The following is a 26,278-nucleotide window of genomic DNA, read 5'->3' on the forward strand; positions in this document are numbered from 1 at the left end:
AACACAAACAGCAGGCAAAACTATATGATACGTACAACGCACGTGCGCAATATATAAAGCTCAAGAAGTAGAAAGGAGACCGTCAAGCAGTTAATTAATACAGTGCACGTACATACTGTCATTGATCACAAAAATAAATTAAAAAGAAAGCATGCCATCGGTACAGTGTACTGAAATGCGTGTGGAATTGCAGAAATGCAGAAATCGCTATCAATGCTTCGCTTTCGGGCGAAATTGATACATTTTCTTTTGTAACTCATAAGAAAGCGATACTACTTTTATTGCCTCGCAAGGAATTTCTCGTGCTTCTAGAGCAACGTAAACCAACAATACATTATTCGGAATTTTCTTGTACTCGTTGAAGGTCTAAAGAAAAGATGAAAGGAAAAAGTAAGCAAGCGAGAAAATACGGGAAAGCAACTCTGTATTAAGCAAACAAACGGGAAAACAAATGTTGAGCAACAATTTTCTAAATTTAATATGTATTTAATCTCCTTGTTCAATTTTTAAGCCGTATCTTCTGTGAATTTCTGACATCATTTTATGCGAAGCATATTAACGTAGGTTTCGGGCGTTCGCGCGACGCCCGGCGGTGGCCACCATTGACCCTGAAGTGGGGTCACGTGACATGACGTCACGTGATGACGCCACACAGGCTGCAGATGGGGCCTCATATCGCGCCGTCGGCCGCCTCCCGGTGGTGGCCACCATTGACCTTCAAGTGACCTTCAAGTAGGTCACGTGACATGACGTCACGTGATGACGTCACACCGGCTGCAGATGGGGCCTCATATCGCGCCGTCGGACGTCGCCCGGCGGAGGCCTCCACGCTTCGGTTCGCGCCGTCGCGCGCGACGCGGCGGCGGCGCCACCATCGCTGCATCACGTGATATGTGACGTCACGCCAGGGATGAAGCGGCGCGCGCCCGCCGTCGCGTCAGTCTCTGTGCCCGCAACCGCGCCAGCGTCTTTGCGCCAGGCGTGTATGCGGTCAAGATGCCTCCAAACGCTAAGGATACGCTAAGGTTAAGCCCAGTGGATGCTTCGCATCCACTGGGCTTAACTTTGATAAGCCTCCAATTTTTTTTTTACTTAAGGAGAGATTGTACTCTCGCCCGTTGTAACTACATTTTTACTGTAGAATGATTTTTTTTTAGCAGCGTACCGCCAACATTTGCTACTAAATTTTTGCAATTACCCGTTTTCTTTTACGTTTCCGCGGTTGCCATGTGCACTTTTCCGCGGTTGCCATGTGTACTTTTCCGCGATTGCCAATGTGTGCAACAGAAGGCTGTTGTGTCCGTTCTTGACGTCATGCGGGGTCCGCTGCTTTTATTGCACACCCTGAACATCATGACGTACGTCATGGAAAACAAACATTGCATTCAATTGCTCTTTCTACGCGGGGCACCGACGGACGCAGCAGGCTTCAAATATGGATGTAGCGGGAATCAGGCCTTGTCTATGCACCCGCGCACAAGGCCCATTAATAAAGCATTCACCGCCGTGACTGTCGAGCGTGTCCAGTCTTTCCTTCAAACAATTAGGAACATTAGCAGATACACAAAGACGCTCGGTAAGATGTGGTAAAATACTTTAATTGGCGTGATCATAAGCAGAACGCTTGATTGTAAATATTATTCTTCAGCACGGTCTATCGTAAGTGGGACCACGACGTGGATGCCTGCGAGGAATAAATAACAATAAACATTCAAAAGAGCATAAATAAAATCACGGTGAGAAACATATTTCTGGCAAGGTAGAAATAAAGACTGCTGCAGCTGTATAAGACGACAGCGGACTCTCCCTCTTGCTCTCTCTCTCTCTTACGCACGCACGCACGCACGCACGCACACACGCAAGCACGCACGCAAGCATTGTGTAAGTGTTATGGAATTTTTAATGTTCGAATGTGGCAGATAGCGTAATTCTTGTTCTTCAGCCGGATTATTCGAATAGGCGGGCATCATTAGCGTGAGAAATCGAAACATGTTTAACTAATGAACAACACTCATTAATAATCTTATTAATTAATAAATTTACCGCATACATTGCAATTTACGAATTGTAGCCGGTGAGCTTGCAAGACGTATTTACTTCAAATGAATTTCCAGGATGACATGACTTTCTAGACGATATTTCCCAAAGTGAGGGACGAAATCCATGGGCGTTTCGTTTATTTTTGTGCCTAAATGCATAAAACAGAGTTCTGGTAAAAAAAGTAAGTGGTACAGTGCATTATTACTGCGAGTTAGATGGCGCATACCTCCATAGTGGCGTCACTCTGAAATTCTAAGCGTATACACCTTGCAAGCTCGCCGGCTACAATTCGTAAATTGCAATATGTGCCGTAAAATAAATAATTCAGAAGATAATTAGTGACTTTTTGTTAATCAGTTGAATTTTCGTTTCGATTTCTGGTGCAAGTAATGTCCGCCTCTCTGAATAATCCAGCTCAAGGACTAGAATTATGTTCTCTGCAAGGGGCCATCTTTAAATATTCCATAACACTTACAAATGATCACCCGGAATGAGGGGGGGGGGGGAGGGGGGTTTGGTTGCTGCCGCGGCCACGCCTGGCGTAAAGGATGTGTCAAAACAGCAACCTTGTGCTGAGTATTATTCAATTACGCAACTTGTAGGATACAACTGTCTTAAGTGTCCGGACGTTCAAAATAATCGTCGTTATCGCAGTTATATATGTAAGGATGCATGTGCACATGTTTATGGACACAATCTTGCACTCGGAGAACGCTTTACTTACATTCGTTATGTCTGGCGTAGTGGTCGTGGCTGTGCGGAAGAAACGGCGCAATTTATATATTTCAATATGCATGTGTAAAGAAAAAAAAGTCTCCATCGGTAAGCCTAAGCGGCCCAAGCCTAAGCGACTTACATGGAATGTATTCTTGGTTGATATCTGAAAGGTAAAGCACGAAGACGACGACGACGATGATCTGTAATGTACAGGAGTAATTAACTCTTTGAACAACAGATGCAAGCAATGGACAGTACATATAAATGGTTACAAACTCTTTCGTCCACGCTACGAGAGCCGAGCTAACTTTTGCATATATGCCGGGCGCTTAGACGCATTGTTTTTGTGTGCATGTGCGTACGTGTGCGCGCGCGTTGGTATGAGACACCGCAGAGGTGGCCTATAGCGGTACGGCACTCGGCTTGCATGCGGGAGATACTGGGTTCGAATCCCGGTATTGCCAGAAGCCCGTCCGTGTTTCTGATGGGCAGATACATCCTCGGCCGATGCTCGGACACTTGTCGGCATCTCCAAAGGGGGCCATATAGATATTTTAAGGCCTATAGGCGCACCTTCTCCAACCACAGACGGCAGTCTCCGCTGTAGCTTTGGGAGGCAGACCAAAGCTTCGGACATGTACCCGCTTGTAAAATTGGTGTAAAGCGCGCTTCCAGCCAGGTGCTTCCATGCCAAGCCATTACAGGAGCTCAACGCTTGGTCAGTCTGCACCTTTACAGCATTAAATATATATATATCTCTCTCTCAACCACGCACGACCTTAAGCTGCTTAAGCGTGAATATTGACGTTAGTGCTCAAGAATCTCAACGGTTCCATTCCTGCGCGCATTCTTCGGATCTAGTGCCCGGTGCACGGGTGTAGGTAAGTGCTAAAGATCTTAAGCATGCATATTGACTTAGGACGGTGGACTGTTGAGCTAACTGTTGTTGTATATTGAACTTTGCGCTTAGCGGAAGGTTTGTAGGAAAGAGAACAGACAGCACAAACGCCCACTAGCAACTGAGGTTTGATTGACACCTTCTTAGAGAGCTACGGAGGCACGAATGCGCAGGGGAACGCGCACATGCGCTTAGGTCGAGCCGAGCAGTGGTCAAGCACGAAAGGCAAAAACAACACTCGCATTATATCACCGGTTATCATTTTGACAGCCAAGGTGTCGACTGTGGTGTCAACCTGACAAACATCAAGAACATCCCGAACATTAACGTATTTCTCACCGGCTTAGATAACATAGGCTTAAATATAAAAAAAATGAAAAAATGATAACATGATTATTTATCCGTCATGTGCACTGAAGGTACACTGACGCGCGAGTAAAACAAATAGGCCTCTCCTGGCCTACGTCACGGCGGTCACATGATCTTAGGGTACACGCCGGAGTGTTTGTTAGGCAAGAAGCGCACCGCACGCGCGTTGGCACATGCTGGAAGTTTCGTATGTGGCCGCTGTTTTCTTTATTTGTGTGTTTTGAGCGTGTTCGTCGAGGTGGCTCGTCATGCCACGGAGTTGCACAATTGGATGCGTAAATCGCACGAAAAAAATGCAGTGGGAACGACTCTTTACCGAGAGGCGAGAACCGGCGACAAACGCGGGTGCTATAGCAACGCCCCGCGACAGGTGGCAGCCGTCAGACGCCGACAAGATGTGAGAAGTTTGCTTCAGCAATGGTAAGCGCGGTTCTCTGGTGGCTGTCGTTGCACGTACATACGCTGAAAAGAAATGCGACCGTTTCCATCGCAGTTTGAAACGAGAACGCTGCTCAGGTACCTCAGCTCAGGCGCACTGCAGTTCCTTTTGATGCGTGGTTGCGCGGTTTTGATTGGGGGTGGGTCACGTGTTAGCATGCTGCGCTTTGATCTGGGGCACATTGAGTTTCGCGGGAGCTGTTCTGTGCGTATCGCTACATGGCTATACATGTGTCTGAATCGCACGTTCGGCCAACATTTCCGACCGTCTATGAAAAAAGGATCAGAGGGCAGCTGCTGGCAGCTAGCTCCCCTACCCAGACAAAAAAGACTTACACGTGAAAATGCGGTTGTTTGCTTGAAATCAGGGGCACAAACAATCAGGACTCGATGGCAACCAACGGTCAGTGGGATGCCTCACATTGGGCGCTCACGGGAACACTACAAATGAAGCTGTGCAGGGTGATATAGGCTGGACAAGTTTTGATCGAGGTAAGCTCACAGTAAAATTGATTATGAAAAACGACTGAGGAATATGGAAGAAAGTAAATGGGCCGGGAGAGTTTTCAGGTATTTGTGCAGGAATAACATTGATTCACCGTGGAGGAAAAGAACTAGGAAGCTTCCCAACAACCATGCAGCCTGCATGGTGAGCAACCCAGCAACAAAGAACGTCAAGCGGAAATTCCGAGAGGCCGAGATAATATCATAGGTGGTGGCAATGGAAAAGGAACGTGCCATGAGTAACTACTTAAGAAGAAAAAAAATCAGGAAAGAAACAATTTATGATAATTCAAAGGGAAGCCCATTACTTTTTGAAGCGCGATCAGGATGCCTTAGAACACGCACTTATGAGGCGAGATATAAGAAGAAAGAAAAGGCATGCGTTTGCTGCGGTAAAGCTAGGGAAACAATGGAGCATGTTGTATTAGAGTGTGAAGATCTGCCCAGCGGTCGATTCAGGAATCGCTGGCCTCCTTGAAGCCCTTGGGTTCCGCGAGAGCAGGGGAAAGTAAACATGTCCGCAATAGAGATTAGTAAGAGGCGATTGGAAGATTGGTGGAAGTAGGGAAACGCCAAACAGCGGGGGCGTGAAAAAACGAATAGGGGTTCAGAAAGTTTGGTTATGGGAATTCATCGTGGGCTTTCTTCCTGTTCTTTTCTCATTTTTTTTAAACATAGGTAGGACATTAGGCAGTATATAAGAACAAGAGATTGGCGGCGCAACCCACCAACCCGTTCCAAAGGGGACGCTTATAGCATCCATCTAGCCGTCCACCCGTACATCCGTCCACCCGTACATCCGTCCACCCATACATCCGTCCGTCCGTCCGTCCGAGTGTGAGCTATTTGGAGAGATCGCACGAACAGATGGCAGATCAGAGCAGCAACAGAGCAGCAGATGGCGGCCGTGGCCAGCAAGAGAGACATAGGAGTGGGGAAGGGGGGGGGGGCAGTTCACATAGCGTTCACTTTAAAACGTCACATGTGGGTAAATGCATCTTATGATGTCTGTCTGTGCAACCGAATTGTTGTAGTACAAGACCCCACTAACATGTGGTTGGGTATATGTCGGTCAAACGGGCTAATGTCTCACGACTGGGAGCGCCCAACCTCCCTAAATGCTTTTTGTGGTGGTGCGCAGTTACCCATGCACACCAAGAAGTATAGCTTCAGCCAAATGTTTACAAAAAATTGGTTATCAGCAAGAGCAACGCCAGGTTTGAAAGATAAATTTCGGAAGCAGGTCAGATTAACAATTAATTCTTCAAGCGAAGCGTTCTTTGCGAAACCTCCCCAACAGGGTGTCTACCAAGTTGACATTTCCAAGTTCCCTGACTTTTCCAGGTTTTTCCTGAGTGCCCTTGCAAAATTCCCTGAGTGACACAGAACTTCGTTTTATGTCAAGACGGGCTGACACCATGTCGCCCGATGCTGTCTTTGTCTAGTAAACACGCTAAAAAAAACGATTTAATCCAGTTTTAATATTAAGAAGCAGCGTTTATTTTATTCAAAAAGAAACCAAAAAGGAAGGATTAGTAAAATGCACAGGAAATAAAATATAATTGAAAAAAAGGGTCAAACTTATTGCAAATCGAGTCGAACATTCTCAAGTAGGAATAAAATGAGATGAACACAGAAACAAATCTTTTAGAATATCCCATTCAATCAGGAATTACGATCGACTGTCGATACATATGCAAAGCATGGATGGTGCCTGAGACTCCACTGAAAGCAAATTAGGTGGTAGAATGACTCTTTGAGCATTTCATGATGAGTCATCAGAATTATAGAGTACTTAAATACTTGAATATTGTAAAGTCAGTCATGCTACGTTTCTTCATAAAAAGGATTAACTCCCGCGCTCGAATTTAAGAAAGAAAAAAAGTGTATTTCAAGGTTGCTACCGACATGCCCTACGTAAAACGTCACCTAAAACACGGTAGCGCCTTCACCAAAGCGGTATTCTGTAAAGATACATATCACTCATAAATAATATGAAAGTAATTTAGGTTATCAGAATGTTCAATTTACCCTAAGCTTGATGTCTGAGCTCTATTCCTTGCTACCACTGCACAGAAATGGCAAAAATAGGTCGCGTCCACAAATGTGTACGCTGTGATTGAAGGGGATATCAGCTATTTCCATCAACTGATAGCAAGCTCATTGGTATGATGCCCGAACATTGTCACAAGGGAGATTCTGTCTTGACAGCTTGTGTGTCAACCAAAACTGTCCTGACATACCCTCAGCCCGCGCGCAACGCCTCATTGTTGCGTTTCACTACTTGAAAGAGTTTATTTTGGTTTGGATGAGGGACACCTGCATCTCGGTGACGGCCAACACATTGTTTCTTGAGCTTAAGCTTTTTGGAAGAAGCGGCGGCACGGTTCCTTTCCAGTTTTTTCCTCAATTCGTGGGTCCTTTCTGTTCTCGTCATCCTTTCACCGTGCGTTTGCACCATGGACCATTTGAAGCATCCTCTTGGTCAATTTTATAGTCAACGTCAAATTTTTCGGACTCCCCAGGGTTCGCAAGAACGTCCGAAAAATCGGGCAGTTCGAAAAAATGAATGCATGCCTTTTATTGCCCTTAATGGCTCAAATCACCGCAGGCACATCCGAAAAGGCCTGTCAGTTCACTTATTACGCATATCGGTGCTCGTACTGTGACAGGAGATTGCGTGTGGATGTGTGTATAATTAAGGAATACATGCTGCCCCGTGACAATTGTCCCTTCTCACACTTATGCTTCACCGCAGTGCTTTACATGTTTCGCCGCGTAACATTACTGTATTAAGGTGAAGGTAACTTTTGGAAACCAGCATTGTGCAACACGTCGTGCTTTCCGAGCTTTGAAGCCAATCGCGAGAACCACAAAGCCAGAGTCGATGCCATTGCTGACAGAGGCGAATTGTTTCAACGAAAAACACGCCGCCGAACGGCAAGAAGCTTAATAGCGAACGTCGAAGCAGCTAGGCTTAGCGTTTGCCACGGTGGTGGCTGCGGTTGCCAGCAGATCTTCGTGCGAGAGCACCGGTTCGAGGCAGCGAGGTTATCAAAACGGTGGTGGTGGTGGCATTGATTAATGCCGTTTCGGACCTGCGGACAGCAAAACGTCCTGAAAATCGGACGGCGAAGGGTTCTTGCGTCCGAAATTTCAGACATTTCTATACATTGACTCTATGGGGTATGTGGGGGTGCCGCGAAGCCGTCCGAATTATCGGGCGTCCGGAAAGTCGGTCGTTGATTGTACATTGGTAACTCCTCCAGCGGACGACCCGGTGCCAAAGACGATTAGTTACGATCTCACTCAGTTGCTCGAGCCAGCATTACCGCGACTTTCGTTCCCTTTCAATAAAATTACAGCTAATTTTCCTCGATAAAAGCACACATTCCCTGAGTTTTCCCCGAGTATTTCAAGACTATTCAAGATCACTGAGAATTCCCGGTTTTTCCAGTTTTCCCGGTTGGTAGACACCCTGCCGAACTTTCCTGACCGTGGCTGCTGTGTGCTGCAGCTGTTTTGCCGAATAGCTTATAATTAGAAAAAAAAAAGACTAGCCACGCCCCGATAATGGGATCGAACATCGCTCTCTCGGCACAGCAGACCGATGCTCTAACCAGTAGGGAGCAATGGCTTTATTGTTTCTTTATTGCATTAGGCATTAATCGCTGGCGTGCTTATATCGTGCCCACGCTAACTAGCTCTGGGATTATCGTTGAGTTTGTCATATTGCACAGCACGAGAGCGCGGGACCACGTTCCCCCCGCTCCCAGTTTCCTTTACGCGAAAGACATAGGAATTAAATGAGTGTATAAATAGCATTTGATTATCCGCTTCCCGAAAGCTCTCCTTCACATAGATTCCAACATGTTCGTAGGATATGCATATTTTTTTTCTTACTCGTGCCCTGAGTGAACTTGACGGATTAAGAACTACGTTATCTTAACAGGTAAAAAAAAAAAATTAATGGTCGTGGCATTCTTCTCGTCTGTCGGGTTGACACCACGATTCTCGATCCTTAACCATCAAAAAGGTAATCGGTGACGTAATGTGAGTACTGTATATTTCGTACTCAAACAGTGTTCGACTCATCCTAAGAGCACGCACGCGTTCTCCAACCCATGAGGGTCTCTGTCGCTCCTTGGGGAAGCTTTCAATAAAATATCAGTTGCTAGTGAGCTAGTTGCTGTCTTGTCTGCCTTGCCTCTCTTCTTTCTCCTGCCAGTTTTCCGCTGCAGCGCAATTAATGTTCAATATGACTATTATCGTTAGTGCTCGTGACTCTCAACGATTCTATAGCCATGTGCACATGCTTCGCTCTTGGAGCACGGTGTCCGGGTGTAATCAATAATGCCCATGAACATTATTGTTAGCGCTCGTCACTCTTAGGTGTGAATTTCATTTGCGTCCACTAAAGCGTAGACACGATCACGAGGGGCTTCACGGGGTCAGCCCTATTTTTCTAGCAGCAGCCAGGCCCAGAATGGAAGAACTGAAGAGCTTTAGCGAAACCGTAAGTAGTGTTGTCGAAGCGTCGTCACATGTACCATGCTGCTCCAGTGCCCCCCCCCCCCCCGACAAGTGACAATTCTGTGCTTTCAGAACTAGCGATCTTGTGCGTATATACATACGTGAGCTAAGGCCCAAACAATGAAACGTTCCTTTCCTTCGAGCGCTTCCTAACCTTACGTGAGGCCTCCTTACAGCGAAGGACCGATGGAGGAAGCAAGCGTACTCTGAAAGCTCCCTTCACTCGTCCTCACGTAAGGAGCGGTTTCCGCCATGCCTGGGTTCGAGATTATCTCTTAAAAGCTTTAGGCGAACACCAGAACACCACTATTCAATAAAAAAGGTTGTATCATCACACAATCTTTAAGTTGATGAGCTAATATAGAGAAGCGTGGACGCTTTTTTCTAGTTTTGTTTATTAAACCTAAAGAAGTAGCGTATTACAGTGCGAAACTTGATGTGCTCCAGCAACGCTGGCACGCCGGCGTCGTGCAACGCCTAGCAACGCTTCCATGCCGCACGCGTGACTGAAACGAACGTGCCTGGCAAAACGTACCGTGCTCGCGCTTCTCCGAAGGTGGGCGACAGCACGCACGCGCAAGCAAACGTCACGTGGTTAAGCAGTGAGGCGAAGCGCTCGTTCAGGGCCAGGAGCAGCGTAAGGACGCATAAAGGTAGCTTGGCCCAAACAATAAAATGTTCCTTTTAGGTGTGTGCGAATATTGAAATTTTCGATTACGAATCGAATACGAATAAGGCGAAGAACTCTCTTCGAATATCGAATCGAATATCGAGTACATGTGTAGTATTAAAAAATTGCAAGAGAGGTAACAATAGCTTTATTACCCTTTTAAAAATAACATTGCATTTTACAAGGTTGCTTCAAATTAAAGAGGTACTCAATTATAGATAATGGACTCAGGTAATGCCCTCACTCAGGTAAAACGCTTGTTACAGATTGTCGTGAAGGAAAATTAACTGCTCAATATGGCCAGAAAGTAAACGCTCTCTATGCACTGTCACATTTCTACCGGTAGAAAAGACTCTTTCACTAGGAACTGAAGTGGCAGGGATCGCCAAGTACTTCCGGGTGAGTGCACTTAAAAGCGGGTACCTGAAGCGGCCAATGGACTGCCACCACTCACAAGGATTCATGCCCCTTTCCAGAAGAGGCTTTTGCGCGTAGTCTGTAACTTCCCCCTCAGGGGCAGATGCCAAATGTGTCTTCTCTTTGTTCATCACTAGATCGTCAAAAGCATTCCATACACTCGATGCCACCAGTGGACACGAAGTCGACGCTGGCACGGCAGTGTCCCCACGGTGTTCCACGACGGCTTCCTGGAGCTCCCTTGTCACAAGGTTTTTCAGCCAGATCATCTGACCAGATGCCTGATGAACTGTGGCCATAAAGCGCGGATCAAGAAACATGCCTAGGCTGGCCACTTCATCAAATTTCCACTCCGCACAAAGAGCCTTGAAACATTTTGAATCAATGTTAGCAAACCCTGAGTTGCCTTTGCAACCTTCAAGGCAATGGGGCATTCCAAAAATAATTGGAATTATAAAGCTTGGTGAAAAAGAAACCGAAACTGATCATGTCTCAAATGCCTGAAGCAGATAGACTGAAACAGAGCATACAGATAATGAGCGGATCATGCGAAGTTCTCAGTTAATAAACATGTTCTTAGGAGAATGCGGAGCAAGCATACAATTGGTTAATTGCTCAATTATTCGCAGTCTATCCGAATATTCGCCGTTTCCACCGTTATTCGGCCGTCCTCGGATATTCGTGAATTTCCGAACATGCATTTCTCGAATCGAATACGCTTCGAATATGGAAAATATTCGTTTCGTATTCGAAATTCCGAATATTCGCACACCCCTAGTTCCTTTCCTTCGAGCGCTTCCTAACCTTACGTGAGGCCTCCTTACAGCGAAGGACCGATGGAGGAAGCAAGCGTACTCTGAAAGCTCCCTTCACCCGTCCTCACCTAAGGAGCGGTTGCCGCGTGCCTGGGTTCGAGATTATCTCTTCAAATCTTTCCGCGAACACCATTATTCTATTAAAAAATGTTGTATCGTCACACAATCTTTAAATTGAATAGCTAATATAGAGAAGCGTGGACGCTTTCTTCTAGTTTCGTTTACTAAAGTTAAAAAAAAGTTGCACATTACAGTGCAAAACTTGATGTGCTCCAGCAACGCTGGCACGCCGGCGTCTTGCAACGCCTAGCAACGCCTAGCAATGCTTGCATGCTGCACGCGTGACTGAAACGAACATGCCTGGCAAGACGTACCGTGCTCGCGCTTCTCCGCAGGTGGGCGACAGTGCGCATGCGCAAGCGAATGCCACGTGGTTAAGCAGTGAGGTGAAGCGCTCGTTCAGGGCCAGGAGCGGCGTAAGGACGCATGAAGGTAGCTTTGGAGCTACCTTATGCTGAGGAAGCACCAAGGAAGCATTCACCGAGGGCCCCTCAGTAAGGAAGCTTTCAGAGTGACATAAGGTAGCCTCACCCCAATGAAGGCTTCCTTAGTGAGGTAAGGAAGGTTTCATTGTTTGGCTTCTTATGCTGAGGAAGTACCAAGGAAGCACCAAGGAAGCCTTCACCGAGGGCGCCTCAGTAAGGAACCTTTCAGAGTGATATAAGGTAGCCTCACTGCAATGAAGGCTTCCTTACTGAGGTAAGGAAGATTTCATTGTCTGGCCCTAAGTGTTTGGACGTTCTTTGGTCTTTCGTAGCCTGTTAATATTCTGTCACCAAGTTGTGACGTAGCGCAGGCGGGCAGGTGAAACGTTAACACTCACAGAAGCAGTATATATTATCGGGCGGTAATGGCAAGAAGGACAGGGCAGCGTGCCAGCGGCATGCGCTGTCGGACGTCGTCATGGTATGAAGTGTGTACATCCGGCCTTTATCAGCAAGGCGTGCTCTCGCAATCCAAATAATCCAAATATAATTGTAACTGTTCGAGACAGTATTACGGGTATTGCGGGGACGTGCTGCTCTATATACTCTATATATGACGGGTCCGTGCTGCTCGAACGGGCAACAACCTCGGCGCTAAGTACATCTGATGCCGCGAATGCGTCCTGATTGGGATCGGAAGTTTGATACCAGCATGAACACTGATAAATATGTGAAAGGGGACTGTAACAAGCCACACAAAATACATCTGGGCTTTTATAAATGGAGAAAAGAAACAAAACAAGACAGGAAAGCCTGGCAAATTTATTGCTATCTGCTATTAACCCTCGTTATGCAGAGCAAAGCCTTTAAGTGGCTCATGTGTTTAGTGGCATGCAGAGCATAACTAAAAACAGTTAACTTGCACATGACAAAAGTGATGTTCAGTAACCTGGGAAGAGAGCGAGAATTCATGATTGGCAATCAGCCTTTAGAATCTGTGCAACAGTACTTCTAAGCACGCTTATATAATCGAATTACTCACAGAAGAACTCTGACCAGAAGAACGGGTTGGAGCGCGTCCGGCAGCAATTATGAAATCATGACGTGCAGGTTACAGCTATTCTCGATAAGAAAACTATGCAATCATTACATTCCACCGGTACTTATGTATGGGGGAAAAACGTTCAGGTTAAAAAAGAACATTTAGAAGAAGTTACGGACCGCGCAACGAGCGATGGAACGAAACATGCTAGGCGTAAACCTTATGAGACAGGAAGAGAGTGGTGGGGATAATAGAGAGCAAACGGGGGTAGAAGATAATCTAGTTGACATAAAGAGGAAGAAATGAGAGTGGTCAGGCCATTTAATTCGTAGGGCAGCCTTAAAAGGTGGTCTATTATTTACAGAACTGGCACCAATAGAAGGGAAGCGCAGTCGAAGACGACGGGGAATTTGATGGTGTGATGAAATTGGGAAAGTTGTAGGCTTAAGATGGGTTCAGCTGGGTGCAAGACAGATGACGCGCGTGGTGCTTTTACTAATTAAGCTTCCGCGGCGGTCATTCTCCCGTCCACTTGCTTGGCCTTTGGTCTATGCGTATAAGACTGGAGCTGGCAGTGTTAGCTGCAGCGCGACTTATGGCCAAGGCGGCAGATGCGGAACCTTCGAATTAGTGAAGCACCGGACGCTTAATGGGCCTTCCGCTTTTCTTTCATTTTCATTTCCCTTCGTTTTATTAGTTCCACGTTTCAGTTAAACATATCAATTCACCCTCTTACTTCTGTCGCTTTACTACTTTTTTCTTCATGTGGTTGTCACCTGCAATAGGTTGTAGGTATCAAATGAAATACACTGCATAAGTGCACCTACCATAACCTCCTGAAGCCCAAAGGTAGCTGAGGGACATCATCTCTTTTAAAATAGCTGCTTATTACTGACTGGTATCTTGCGAACGCGAAAATAATTTTTGTTCAAATAATAAATTGCGTCTAAATCCACGCCCCAGCGACGTCCCTCACCGAGTTACAGAAACTCAACTGTTTCCAGCACCCGCGAGAGCCGCGGACATATAACGGACGCCATATTTCGAACACAACCTACACTGTTAGTTGCTTAAAATGGTATATCCATGTTTGTGTATACAAGGCATACGTCTCCCCCGTGTGTGTCCCGGTGGATACTGCTTTTCTTTGTCTAACAAACGGTGAAATGAAGATGTCCCACGTCGTGTCGTGAACTGCCATGTTGATGTTACATCCTGGATTTTCAATTAATCGGACGGCATTCGAAGCGCACTTCGCAGTTACTTTTCGTGCACGACAAAACGGCCTTTAGTAAATTAGTGTCAAATATCTCGAGAGTTTACGGACGGTGTATACGATTAAACCACTTTTATACTGTTCCAAATGCATCTGTGCTTACATCATGTATGAACATATTACCGGAGTAAATTTCGAAAAATCATTGAAAGCAATGAGCAATATATTGTACAGGAGGTCTATCCAGGGTATAACAATCAAAACATAACAAAGTGCATGACAATGTCTGACGCGTGGATGCAGAAAACAGCACCGCATACTGCACCTAACTTCGAGTAGTGGTAGGCTACGAATCCCAGGACGAAGGTCAGGATAGTCGCCAAGACGAGCATGAAGCACTGGAACTCGTACTGCGCGTCCGGAGCCATCAGCAGGGACTCGTCGAAACGCCTGCATTTCCCATGAAATACGGTGCAGCACGCATTGGCTGGACCCGTATCTGTCAGTCGTAATGAACCTGACTTAAGTATCCCCGCTGCGATGTCTTAGGCACCTTGCGCTGCAGCTTCCCACGTTTGACAGCAGTGCCAGAACCCACAGCCGAGCGAGCGGTGGAAGCAAAATCGGAGTAGCGCGGTAAACATTCTCCGTGGCATCTCCGACCGCCTATCACGAGGCAGGAATAAGCGTTCAAGGTCTGAGAATGTCGAAGTGCGCGTACTCTGCATGATACTGCAAGCTTGCGATCGAAGTAGAAGCGCGAGCACTCCTGAGCTTAAAGGGACACCAGAGAGAACAAATTATTTCTTCCGCATCAGTAAATTACCTTTCTACAACACCAAAAACACCATTCTTGCCACGACAAGACGCTTGGTAAGGCAGAAAATGCGGAAGAACGAAAGATGGGTGGCGACGCCTCCTTGAAGTTCCCGCACCTGGTCACTGTGACGTCATGTATTTCGATGGCATCTTCTAGGGCTTACTTAATTATATAGCGGTACAGATTGACTACATTGTGCTCTGAAGGAACCAAATATTAAACATGGCAAGTTTCGGGAACCTTTACTAAGGCAACGCGACCCAAATGCGAAAACATACTTTGGAATCTCTGACGTCACACTGACGTACCGGCGCCGGGTTTCGGCGCGAAATTCAAATACTGATACTTCGACCTTAATTTTCTCGTCTAATAATCAAAGTATTATTTTGAAATGAATGCCTGCAGGGTTTTTAAACAATGCTTTATTAGTCTAAACCAATTCGTTGTTTCGCTTTAGTGTCCCTTTGATTTCGGCAAAGGCCGAACCCTCGGATGAAGGATGCAGCGTGGGTACTTGCCGTTTATAACGTCGTCTTATTAAGATGAAAGCCTTAGATGACTCGTGGGTCGAAAAATTTGACGAGCGTGTGCCGTTATGGCACCAAAATTCAAGCTAATGCGCCAGTAAGTCATCAATTTCTTTATCAATAAATGACCTTCATTACCTGTGTTCGCGTTGAACGGACACCCTTCTAAATATTTAGTGCGGTCACAAAATTGTCTTCGTGTGGTTTTCCCGCTTTTGTTATTATTTTTACAAGCAATGTGCAGGTGTCTTATGGCATCTTGAGGAGCATAAGTACGCCCGCGAGAACTCGAAATAAACCTGTTGTTGAAAGTTATCGCTGTTTGTTCAATTTGCCTTTCCGTGTCCCTCTCATTCTTCCAGCGGTATACAAGACGCGTAGAATACATATTTACAAGCCCATGAAGCTACCCTCGTCGATTAAAGTGTTAAAATAAAAATTAAGTGAACCTGCGTATGTGTCTTAATGGCCTTCATAGACTTGCCACGACAGTCCTACGCAGAACCAGTGGCGATGTTTAGGCGATTGAAGAAAGAAAAAAAAGAACAAGAGAGAAACAAGTAAAGATAAAACAAGTAATAGGAAGTAACAAAGCATTCGAATGAGAGGGTCAAAGTAATTTAATGAATGTCTCGCGAGCGCGCAGGCTTTAGCCTTCATCCTATTTAGCGAATTTGCGAAAGTGACCGTAAACTTTTTTGTTCGCAATCCTAGCGGCTGGTGTCGGCGACTCTGGGATGATAAACGAAAACGTCGTGGCACCCTCTGGCCGGTGCAAGTTGGGTGTACTTGTCTCTTTCAAATAAATAAATAAATAAATAAATAAATAAATAAATAAATAAATAAATAAATAAATAAATAAATAAATAAATAAATCAGCACCTGTGACATTGGATTACCTGAAGGACACATAAAACGCTAGGTTATGCCCATTTAAGAGTTCCCTCGATGTTCGTTCTTTGACGCCACTAACTTGCTATGGTTCATTAGAACACGTTGTGGGGCTAAGTTGGTTCATAGCTTTCAAAAGATGAAGCGCCAACATTGACAGCACACTGAGAAAGAATAAAGACAGGACAATGCGTTCCCTGTCTTCGTTCTTTCTTAGTGTGCAGTCTCCGTTGGCGCTTCAGCTTTTGAAATCTGTGGTTCATCACGCGCAACTTATCTTTGGCTATGCAGCTTTCATCTCATGCCGACTGCATGCTCTGCTCACCGATGTAGGTTTAGAGGGTGAATGTTCGAAGGCTCGTTTACACCAAAAAGAAGCCACATTCCCAATCGATTACATTCTGATGCATACTTTAACTTGCACCATATGAAGTCTACGCTGCGCCGCATTGGAGGAATAGACATTCTACCAATGCACTAAAGAGGTGCAAGGCGTGAAGAATTACGTTTATGGAAGCAGCGTGTGTCGTTCTTTTGGCAGTGTCCGATTCCACTGAGTTACCCAATCAGCGCACGTGCGCTGAAAGGAAATACCCGAAACTGGACGTCGATCAAGAGTGTCATACTGAGGCACAGGACCTATATATATATATATATATATATATATATATATATATATATTTGGGGTTTTACGTGCCAAAACCACTTTTTGATTATGAGGCACGCCGTAGTGGAGGACTCCGGAAATTTTGACCACCTGGGGTTCTTTAACGTGCACCTAAATCTAAGCACACGGGTGTTTTCGCATTTCGCCCCCATCGAAATGCGGCCGCCGTAGCCGGGATTCGATCCCGCGACCTCGTGCTCAGCAGCCCAATACCATAGCCACTGAGCAACCACCACGGCGGGTTATATATATATATATATATATATATATATATATATATATATATATATATATATATATATATATATATATATATATATATATATATATATATAAATTTCACGCTAAATAGCATATGGCAGTCAGTCGATGCCGGTCATAGTAATCGATGAGGCGGCCGGTCAATGGCAAGCACGCAGGACTCACGAACTAAAAGCATTGGCAATTTGGTCCCTGGTCTTTGCCCTTTGCGAGTGTGTTCTGTTGAGTGATCACGTGCCGACTACGGCATCTATCGAACTGGGCAAATCCACAACAAAACTTGCAGCTCGCGAAGCAATGAAATGCTGTTTGAAACAGCTATAAAAAGGGGAAAAAATCTTTACTCTAGTGTCCATTGCAATCACGGAGCAAGAAATATAGGAGTGGAAACTTCGCTGTTAGCGGCGACCAGAAAAGGTCACAAGCCCGCGGATATATTTTCATGCTGGCGGCACCTGGCGGCATGGGAAGAAATTACCGCTGTTTCGGTTGCCAGGGCAACCGGTCGAGTGTTGCTCCCGTTCGGCCGCGCGCGCCTGACTTCTACTGAGGGCACTCTCGCGCGCTTCTTTACCGCTTGTAGCCCGAAGAGCAACTGCTGCTACGCTTCAGCCATTTGAGCACAGTAAAAAATAAAACGCGTTTACCATGACAGCTATAAGATGATACGTAGCTTCTGGTTGTAGCCAGGGCTATCTTGCTCCGTGGCGGGCGGTTTTCGGCTTTTTGCGCTCGCGAAACTGATGGCTATCTCGTTCCTAATCGCTCAAAGGGCGACCGCTTCTTTCTCGCTCTAGTGCTCACAGGGGTGCGCTAAGGAAGGATGCCGCCGTGCATGTGTTTCCGTTCCTTTTCTTTTTTATAAGACTCGCGAAAACTAGTTGCCCTAGCTGCTTGGCGATAAGAGGAAGATTAGCGGAAGTTTGCCACACGTGTTGCTTTTTTTGATGGGCACACAACAAAACAGTTTTCTTGAGTGCGCGCACCTACGTAGTTCGGTTACGGCGTGCCCGCTGAAGCAAACACCCGTGTCGTCTGCTTGTCGTCTGCTTTGAGCGGGTGCCGCCGGAGTGAGCGCCGGGCGCTGCTTTTTTTTTTTTCCGCTGCTGCTTCTACGACGCGCCGCATGGTGCCGCCACTGCATAGGGTAGCGTAGACGCATGCAACAATTGTGACTTTATCTGGTCGCCCGCGCTCGCTCGCGCTGACGGGAGTTTCACCTCCTATATGTCTTACTCCGTGATTGCAATTAAGTGAAATGGCGCGCCGCCTATTCTGCCCACTACGGAATGAACGAAAAGGAGGTAACTTTGATAAGTTAGCAGCGACTCAGCAGAAGACACTTTTAGGGGTCTACATTGAGGCAGGATGTTGGCCCGACCTGTCGTGAGAGCCGGGCCGGCAAATGCAATGATTATTTTCTCTAAGTGCTATTTGATTCGCGTGATCCATCGTCCCCTAGCCGCGGCGTAATTCTGGTCATAACATGGTCGGGGTGATTCCGGTGATTGACGGGGAATTACCCGCCGTGGTTGCTCAGTGGCTATGGTGTTAGGATGCTGAGCACAAGGTCGCGTGATCGAATCCCGGCCACGGCGGCCGCATTTCGATGGGGGCGAAATGCGAATACACCCGTGTACTTAGATTTAGGTGCACGTTAAAGAACCCCAGGTAGTCTAAATTTCCGGAGTCCCCCACTACGGCGTGCCTCATAATCAGAAAGTGGTTTTGGCACGTAAAACCCCATATATTAATTATTAATTGACGGGGAATATTCCGGTGATTGACGCAGCACTACAAGGAAGAGCATTTACATAAAATTGTCGCGTTGTTCACTTCCCACGCTGTTAAACTTTCTTTGCTCTCAATCAAATGTCAACCTTTTTTGGTAAGGACTGCAAGACGACGTCAAAATGTTGAGCAACATTTGGGGAAATGAAATAATAGAAGCAGACGTGTGTTCAACTAAATTCGTATACTGATGGATGCAGGGATTGCAGGTTTCATTGCAATTTTTTGTGGGGGTTGTGAGTGAGTGAATAAAATTTATTCGGGTGATCAAGCTGTCGGTGCACGGAGGAGGGCGGCTCCCTCGTTCGCGGTAGCCTTGGGCCTGTACTCATAGCCTAGATCTGGGGACGTATTCTGCGACGATCGCTTTCAGCGATAGCATCGCCGTCAGGGGCCCGCTGATTGGCTGGTTGAGCACTGCGTCACGCGTAGACGATAGTATCGCACAAGTGATCGTCGCAGAATATGTTTCCTGTTCACCAGCCGTAACTGGTGTTTCTGGACTTGGACATGACAGCAGCGCCTCCCACTGGTAATCGCAAGAGTAGAAAAAAATTATATCCGTGTTGGCGGCTTGCTTTCAGTTCTGTTTTTCCTTCAAAGCTATTTACTGTTTCCGTCTCTGTTCTTTTCGTTCGTTCCTCCTTTTTGCGTGCGAAGCAATGGGTCAGCTATCCTGGGGTGGATTTCACAAAGCTCTACATTCGTAATTGCTGTTTGCCATTGGTCAGCCACCGTCGCTGATGACATGTCGAGCACCTGGTATGGCTGAAATTTGCTCTTGCGAACAATGATAACGGTAAGAAAATTTTGCAAATTTGGTTCCTGGGGCCGAATTCCCGAAGCATTACGTTCGTAAGCGTTCTTTATCATTGGGCGGTCGCTTTCCCAAGTGATATGTTCAGCGTCAGGATTGACTGGAATTTTGTCTTGCGAATAATTTTAGCGTAAGAGCTAGCTCTGTGTGAATTCTGGTCCTGATTAGGAAAACGGGATCTGCATACCATTGCAACGTTAATCGACCATGCCATAGTTACTACCGTGAAAAGGTGACCTATCATTTAGTGAAGGAGACTGCTCTGTTTAAGAACGTGCATTACTTACACGTGCCTGTGGCCATCTGCAAAGAAAGAAAGATCAGCGTTGAAAATCAGCCATCCTATGCTTGTCCTAAAATTGACATTGTGGGATCAACGTCCCGAAACTGCGAAGTGGGTTACGAGGGACAGCGTAGGGAAGCGGCCTCGGAATAATTTCGACCATCTAAGGTTCTTTAACGTGCCCTTAAATCAAGTACACTATTTTGTCGTTATAGAAATGGGGTCGCAAGAGAGAGAGAGAGAGAGAGAGAGAGGAGAGAAAGCAAGCCAGGAGAGGAAAGGCTGGGAGGCCAATCAGGCGAGTGTTGGCTCTGCTATCCTACACTGGGAGTAAGGGAGAGGGGGAACAGAAAGGGTAAAAGAAGAAGAGTGAAGATGGAGGGCACGTGGGGGGATGCACAGGAGCACTATAAGCGTTCTCTCAAACCGGTGCACTTCAAGTACTGTACTAGTGCACCAATCGCTTTTTTTTTTGTGCCAGTGAGGGACGTGGCCACGGTCCGAGTGTATAAGCCTGGAATTGAACTTGCGACCTGCAGCCTAGCCTTCTTGCGATAATACTGCAATAGTCTGTGGGAAGCGTGAAACGATCTCTGCCCCACATCCTTTTTTTTCGGTCGTTCTTGTTCGAATGCTGTTCGAACTTGTCTGCTTCAGTGCATGAAACGACGTTTTGTTAACAAACTTAACTGGAACGCCAATCCATTTCTCCGCAAAGTTCGGGAATTTATGTCTCGAAACAGGTGTCATCTTGAAAATTATTTCCAAGTGGATCCGCTTTGCGAACTCCACGGCTAGAATTTGTAAATCGCAGTATGGGCCATAATGTAATTAGTTAGAAACTTCATTAGTGAATTTTTATTAATTAGTCGAACTTGAATCTCAATTTTTTGTGCAAGTATTGTCCGCCGCTTCGAGTAGATCAGCTCATGAACTAGAATTGTGATATCTGCCACAGGCAACTTTTAATGATTTCTTTCATAAAGAGTTCTTTCATAACATATTTAATTCTAGAACTGGTATTGAACGCGATAAGTACATACTTAGGCCTGATTATGTATCTTTACGTCTAATCATGTGAATAAGGTAAGAGAAATAAAATGCAAAACCGAAATGCTAAGAATGTCTTTTTTCCCCAGGACGATTTAGCACTGGAACAGGTTACCGCAGGACTCTGTAACAATTCTGTCTAATGATGCATTTTTTTCTTCCTTGTTATAACATGTTCTTTTGATCAATGAAGTTGTGCTCTAACGACCAATGCTGTCTGACGATGTATCTTTCTTTTTCTTCATTAAGATAACATATTCTGTTATTGACTGAAGTTGTGTTTCTCAGTATGTACGAGGGCCGTTTTTTTTTCAACCTCCGATCGGCTATAAATAAAAGACAAGTTCATCTAAAACAATAATTTTATTACCAAAAGATTAGTGCAGCTACGCTTACTTTTCGACGTAATCACCGAAGAGATTGAGGCATTTGTCATATCTGTGGACAAGCTTTGCAATACCCTCTTCAAAGAAAGTTGCCGCCAATGAATTCAAGTAGTCCTTGACGTTGGTTTGAAGGTCACCATTGGTTTGAAAGCGCTTCCCACCAAGCCACGTCTTCAGTCCAGGAAAAAGATGAAAGTCACAGGGTGCTAAGTCTGGACTGTATGGCGGATGATCAAAAATGTCCCATCCAAAATGTTCGAGAAGCCGTTGAGTTGCTCCAGCAGTGTGTGGACGGGCATTGTCATGGATCAGAACAACTCCAGCGGTCAGCTTTCCTCTTCGTTTGTTCTGGATGGCTCTACGCAAACGTCGTAATGTTTCACAATAAACAGCTGCAGTGATTGTGGTTCCGGGCTCCATAAACTCCACAAGCAACACACCTTGTTGATCCCAAAACACAGTAGCCATGGTCTTTCTGTTGTTGAAGGTTTTTTTGAATTTCTTTGGTTTGTTTGGTGAATTTGAATGCATCCATTGTTGTGATTGTCGTTTTGTTTCCGATGTGTCGTATTGAATCCAGGTTTCATCCCCAGTAACGATTGATTTCAAAAGGTTGTCTCCTTCATCCTGATAACGCTCAAGGAACTCCAAAGCTGACGCCATTCGTCGAGTTTTGTGGCCGTCCGTCAACATTTTTGGGACCCAACGTGCACAACGTTTTTTGTAGCATAACCGTTCAGTAACAATAGAGTACAAAACAGACCTTGAAACTTCTGGAAATTCCGTAGATAAAGCAGTAATGGTGAATCTGCGGTTTTCTTTAACCATTCTGTCAACGCGTTGAACCAGGTCATCTGAAACGACAGATTTGCGTCCTTGGCCCCCTTCATCATGCACATCATTACGTCCATCTTTAAAATTTCGACACCATTCACGCACAACACCATCACTCATGAAGTTTTCCCCATACACTCGACTCATTCTCCGATGGATTTCTGCAGCACCATGGCCTTCAGCCTGTAGAAAACGAATAACACTTCGCAATTCACACTTGGCGGGAGGAACAATAATGGCAGCCATGTTTACGTGGCTGTAGCACAATGCCGACTGACGTCTGAATGTCAACAATGGCGGAGTGTGTAGTGCGAGAGCTGCGCAGTCGCCTACAGCGCATGTCCGCCTTCTGCTGCCCGCGTATCGTCTGCACGGAGCGATCGGAGGTTGAAAAAAAAACAGCCCTCGTATATGTTCTGCCGTAAATTATTTTGCATTTATTATGAAATGACTTGTACTGTTTGTTGTATATACTATACAGCATGGGGAGAACAATGCGGTTTACACCTATGGATCCGGAACCTCATTTTTCTCGCGTATGCCAGCTAAATCACCACCGAAATTTTTTTTTGTTCGCTAGAAGTTTCGACGCTGCCCCTGGTCCGTCCCTGCTCCCCAGATGGCAGCTATAACCGAGGCGGGCAGGGTCGTATGTACCCGACCGCATTAAAGATAAAGAAAACAAACACGCAGCGGTCACCTTCGTCGGAGATCCGCTGCACGAGTGACGGCGCGTGGCGCTTGGGCAGGTTGCGCACCTGCTCGCCGACCAGGACGGGCGGCGGGCGCGGGGGCGACGCTGCCACGTGGGGCACTTCGATCTCGCTCAGCCGCGGGCGCCGGCTGCCCGGGGACCACCCGGTCCCGCTGCCCGGCAGGCTGGCTCGGCCGGCCGACCCGCGCTGGTGGTCGGGCCTCGGGGCCCCGTCGTCCGCCTTCCGGCCGCGGGCAGGGTGGCTAGCCACCGTACCGCGGACACCTGCCTCCTCCATTGCTAGGGAGCTGTTCTTCTGGGGGAACCTTGGTGGCGATGATGATGATGATGATGATGATGATGATGATGATGATGGCCTCATGTTATGGCTCATACCCACACTGGGGGATTGGCCAAGAATTGCGTGCTGAAACGTTCACCTATTCTTTTTGAAGATGATGACGATGACGTCATCGTCGACGACGACGACGACGACGATGATGACGACGACGATGATGATGATGATGATGATGATGAAGAAGAAGAAGAAGAAGAAGGAGAAGAAGAAGAAGATGATGATGATGATGATGATGAACTTCTGTCGTGGCTCGTACCCACTCGGGTCGATAGGCCGAGAATCGGGCGGCAGGGGGTAGCTCAGTAAAATTCGTATTTGGAAACGAGCACGGACATTCCCATATTATGACCGTACTCGTTTCGGGGGAACGCACAAAATAGGTAGTAGAGACACCTGGGAGACCCTGCTGCGCAGCTCTCTGAGCTCCAGCTCCGGCTCGTCCAACTGGCTGAAGAGGCTGCTGGGACCCAAGACCTCCCAGCCTGCATCTGAGGCGGCGGCACTCGCACCCTGACCTGCGTGTCGGGGGTTGGGTAGATCACCTTATCCGTTCGAAAATAAAGTTTATTCTATCTATCTATTTGGAAACGAGAAACGCAAATAAAAAAAAAGGAATCAAAGGAGATACAGAAATAGCTAGACTAGTATGAGAGCGAGCAGTGAGACTAGCTGAAAGGTGAATTCCAAAAGGGGTTATATCGAGGAGAGAATAAATGCAAAGTTTATAAAGAATCTGGAGAAACCGATTTCGGTGAAATGAGTGCTGATCTGATAGGTATAATAAAGCTACGATAATTACCAGGGTAATTGTTTTGTTTCAGTAAAAAAAAATCAAACACTGCGCAACAAACGTCTCTGTGACTGTAAACTACTGTCCAAGCCGCAAATGATAATATTACTGGTATAATTAATCCTAACCCAATTTTGCAGAGTGGAGCTTCGCGTAATATCTTTCTTTGGTATGAATACCGTCAACATGATAAAAAGTAGTGGTCTATTGATTAAAATTCCTTACAATTGTGACATAGAGGCGACGATGACCTTAGGAGGCTGTGGCACGTACGAACACACTGTGAGTGATTGACAGAGAGGTGGGAGAGACTTGCAATGAGAATGACCATGGGCGTCGTTATGAAATTCGAATACCAAGAGGACAGATTGAAAAAAAATACTATATTTGAACTGAAAATCTTAGGTACCCTTTACCTCAACCCTTTCGTTTACCTGAAGTGCTATTATTTTAAGGTTCTTTTTATTTCTGCTTGTTTATGCGAGGCTGACTACATTATAAAACGCCAATGCATTTCATTTATGTTCGGTTGCTTTCGTATTTTTATTTTTGTTGCAATGCTACTAGGTTCTCAGCCTGTGACCCACAGGGGCTTTGTGTCATTGTTGAACAAATCATGATCACCATGATCATCATCATCGTCGTTATCTGCTTCCTTCCATTACCAAAGCTATTCTTTTGGGTTGATTAGTTGGTTGGCCCCATATGGTATGACACAACTGATCGGCCGAGGAACGGTTGGTCGTGGAAGTAAAATGAGAAAAACAAATTTTAATATAAAAGAGAAGTTAATAATATGGTGATGATGATATGTTGTGGGTAATGTCACAGGCCAGGTCTGGCCAAAGAGCGCCAAGTTAGTAGAGTGATAAAATAACAGTTATAAATAGACATATCGAAGAAACGCAGTGCTCTGAAGTATAGCAATGCGAATATTTAGCAAATATATTAAAAAAAGAGAGGCTTACAACACTCCTACCTATTAATGATGAGAATCAGAGAGTGGGAGAAGTTTAATGATACGAAATGCAGAGAGGTTGGCCTGAGGTATATTTCTCTAGCCAGCTACTCGGCGTTGGGGGAAGGGGAAGAGGGAAAAAGAGAGGGAAGGAAAGAGGGAAGAAAGAGGCGTATGATGGGTGACGATGACGATAGAAGGAAGATGTAGAATATATGGCAAGCAATTTGGCATGCTCAAAGCCTACAATCCACAGGCCCGTACTTTTTAAAAAGTTCAGTAACGCCTGGATGGCCTTGAAACTCGATTGAGCGTCTGGCCAAGGGCCCAAAATAACGTCCTCCGACAACGGTGGGCTGTCGAGACGCGTAAGGTCGTTGTCCAACTTTTCACGCTCTTCCACCTACTTAGGGCAGTCACAAAGCACATGACCTATAGTCTCAGTCACATTGCACACCTCACAGTGTGGAGACTCGGTGCGTCGCATGAGGTGCACGTATCCGAGAATCTAAATTATCAAGGAAGGAAGGAAATAAACATTATTCGAGGTCCTGCTGGCCACGAGAGCTTTGGGCACTCATGGAGTGGGCGTCTCCCACGACGGAACCGGGATGGTGAGTTTCCTGGCGGCGTCGTGGACCTGCTGGACGGCCCAGAGTTCGGGAGCGAGTTCTTCGCTCCGGATTGCTTCTTCAAACTTGCGTTTGTCCTGTTCGTAGTTTATGTGAGCTTGCGAGCACGGCCAGAGTAAATGATATACTTTAAGGGATCTATTGCAATTGGTGCAATAAGACTTGTCGTAGAGCTCAGGCATGTAATCAAGATCTTCTGGGTTGGGCGTCACCGCCCCTTGGCGTGACCACGCGAATGCGCTCGTGCCACTGCTCGCGCGTTCGTCGTCTTCCACAGCGGGCTCCGTTGCCGCTCATCATGCCAGCGTTCCCACACTGCCCCGCTCACTGTGAAGGCGCTGACGGCACTGGCCCACTGTCAGTCGGTGCAGTGAT

The 26,278-nt window shown here is 46.2% G+C and overlaps 1 protein-coding gene across 3 annotated transcripts; it reads right to left on the minus strand.

Moving 5' to 3' along the window:
* Nucleotides 1-1,577: 1,577 nt before the first annotated feature.
* LOC135900683 (uncharacterized) lies at nt 1,578-23,496 on the minus strand. 3 transcript variants are annotated; one of them, XM_065430217.2, is made up of 6 exons: nt 23,172-23,496; nt 20,206-20,221; nt 14,470-14,594; nt 2,897-2,920; nt 2,765-2,793; nt 1,578-1,684 (listed from the first exon to the last, which is right to left on the minus strand). In XM_065430217.2, the coding sequence occupies exons 1-6, from the start codon at nt 23,461-23,463 to the stop codon at nt 1,655-1,657; spliced, it is 516 nt and encodes a 171-aa protein (XP_065286289.1). In that variant the 5' UTR covers nt 23,464-23,496; the 3' UTR covers nt 1,578-1,654. The 3 variants fall into 3 exon arrangements, with proteins under 3 accessions (XP_065286289.1, XP_065286288.1, XP_070392721.1); XM_065430216.2 differs by having other exon boundaries at nt 2,897-2,957; XM_070536620.1 differs by lacking the exons at nt 2,765-2,793; nt 2,897-2,920.
* Nucleotides 23,497-26,278: the final 2,782 nt, after the last annotated feature.

The sequence above is a fragment of the Dermacentor albipictus genome, chromosome 3, assembly GCF_038994185.2.
Source record: "Dermacentor albipictus isolate Rhodes 1998 colony chromosome 3, USDA_Dalb.pri_finalv2, whole genome shotgun sequence".
In the NCBI taxonomy this organism is placed as follows: domain Eukaryota; kingdom Metazoa; phylum Arthropoda; class Arachnida; order Ixodida; family Ixodidae; genus Dermacentor; species Dermacentor albipictus.

Bases quoted from the DNA above. Each gene is read 5' to 3' on its own strand.
- LOC135900683 (XM_065430216.2), bottom strand. From the start codon at position 23,463: ATGGAGGAGGCAGGTGTCCGCGGTACGGTGGCTAGCCACCCTGCCCGC. The intron at 2,958-14,469 runs GTGCAGTATGCG...TGTACATTACAG, and splicing joins CTACCACTACTCGAAGTTAG to ATCATCGTCGTCGTCGTCTT. The intron at 1,685-2,764 runs GTAAGTAAAGCG...TATTCCTCGCAG, and splicing joins CTACGCCAGACATAACGAAT to GCATCCACGTCGTGGTCCCA.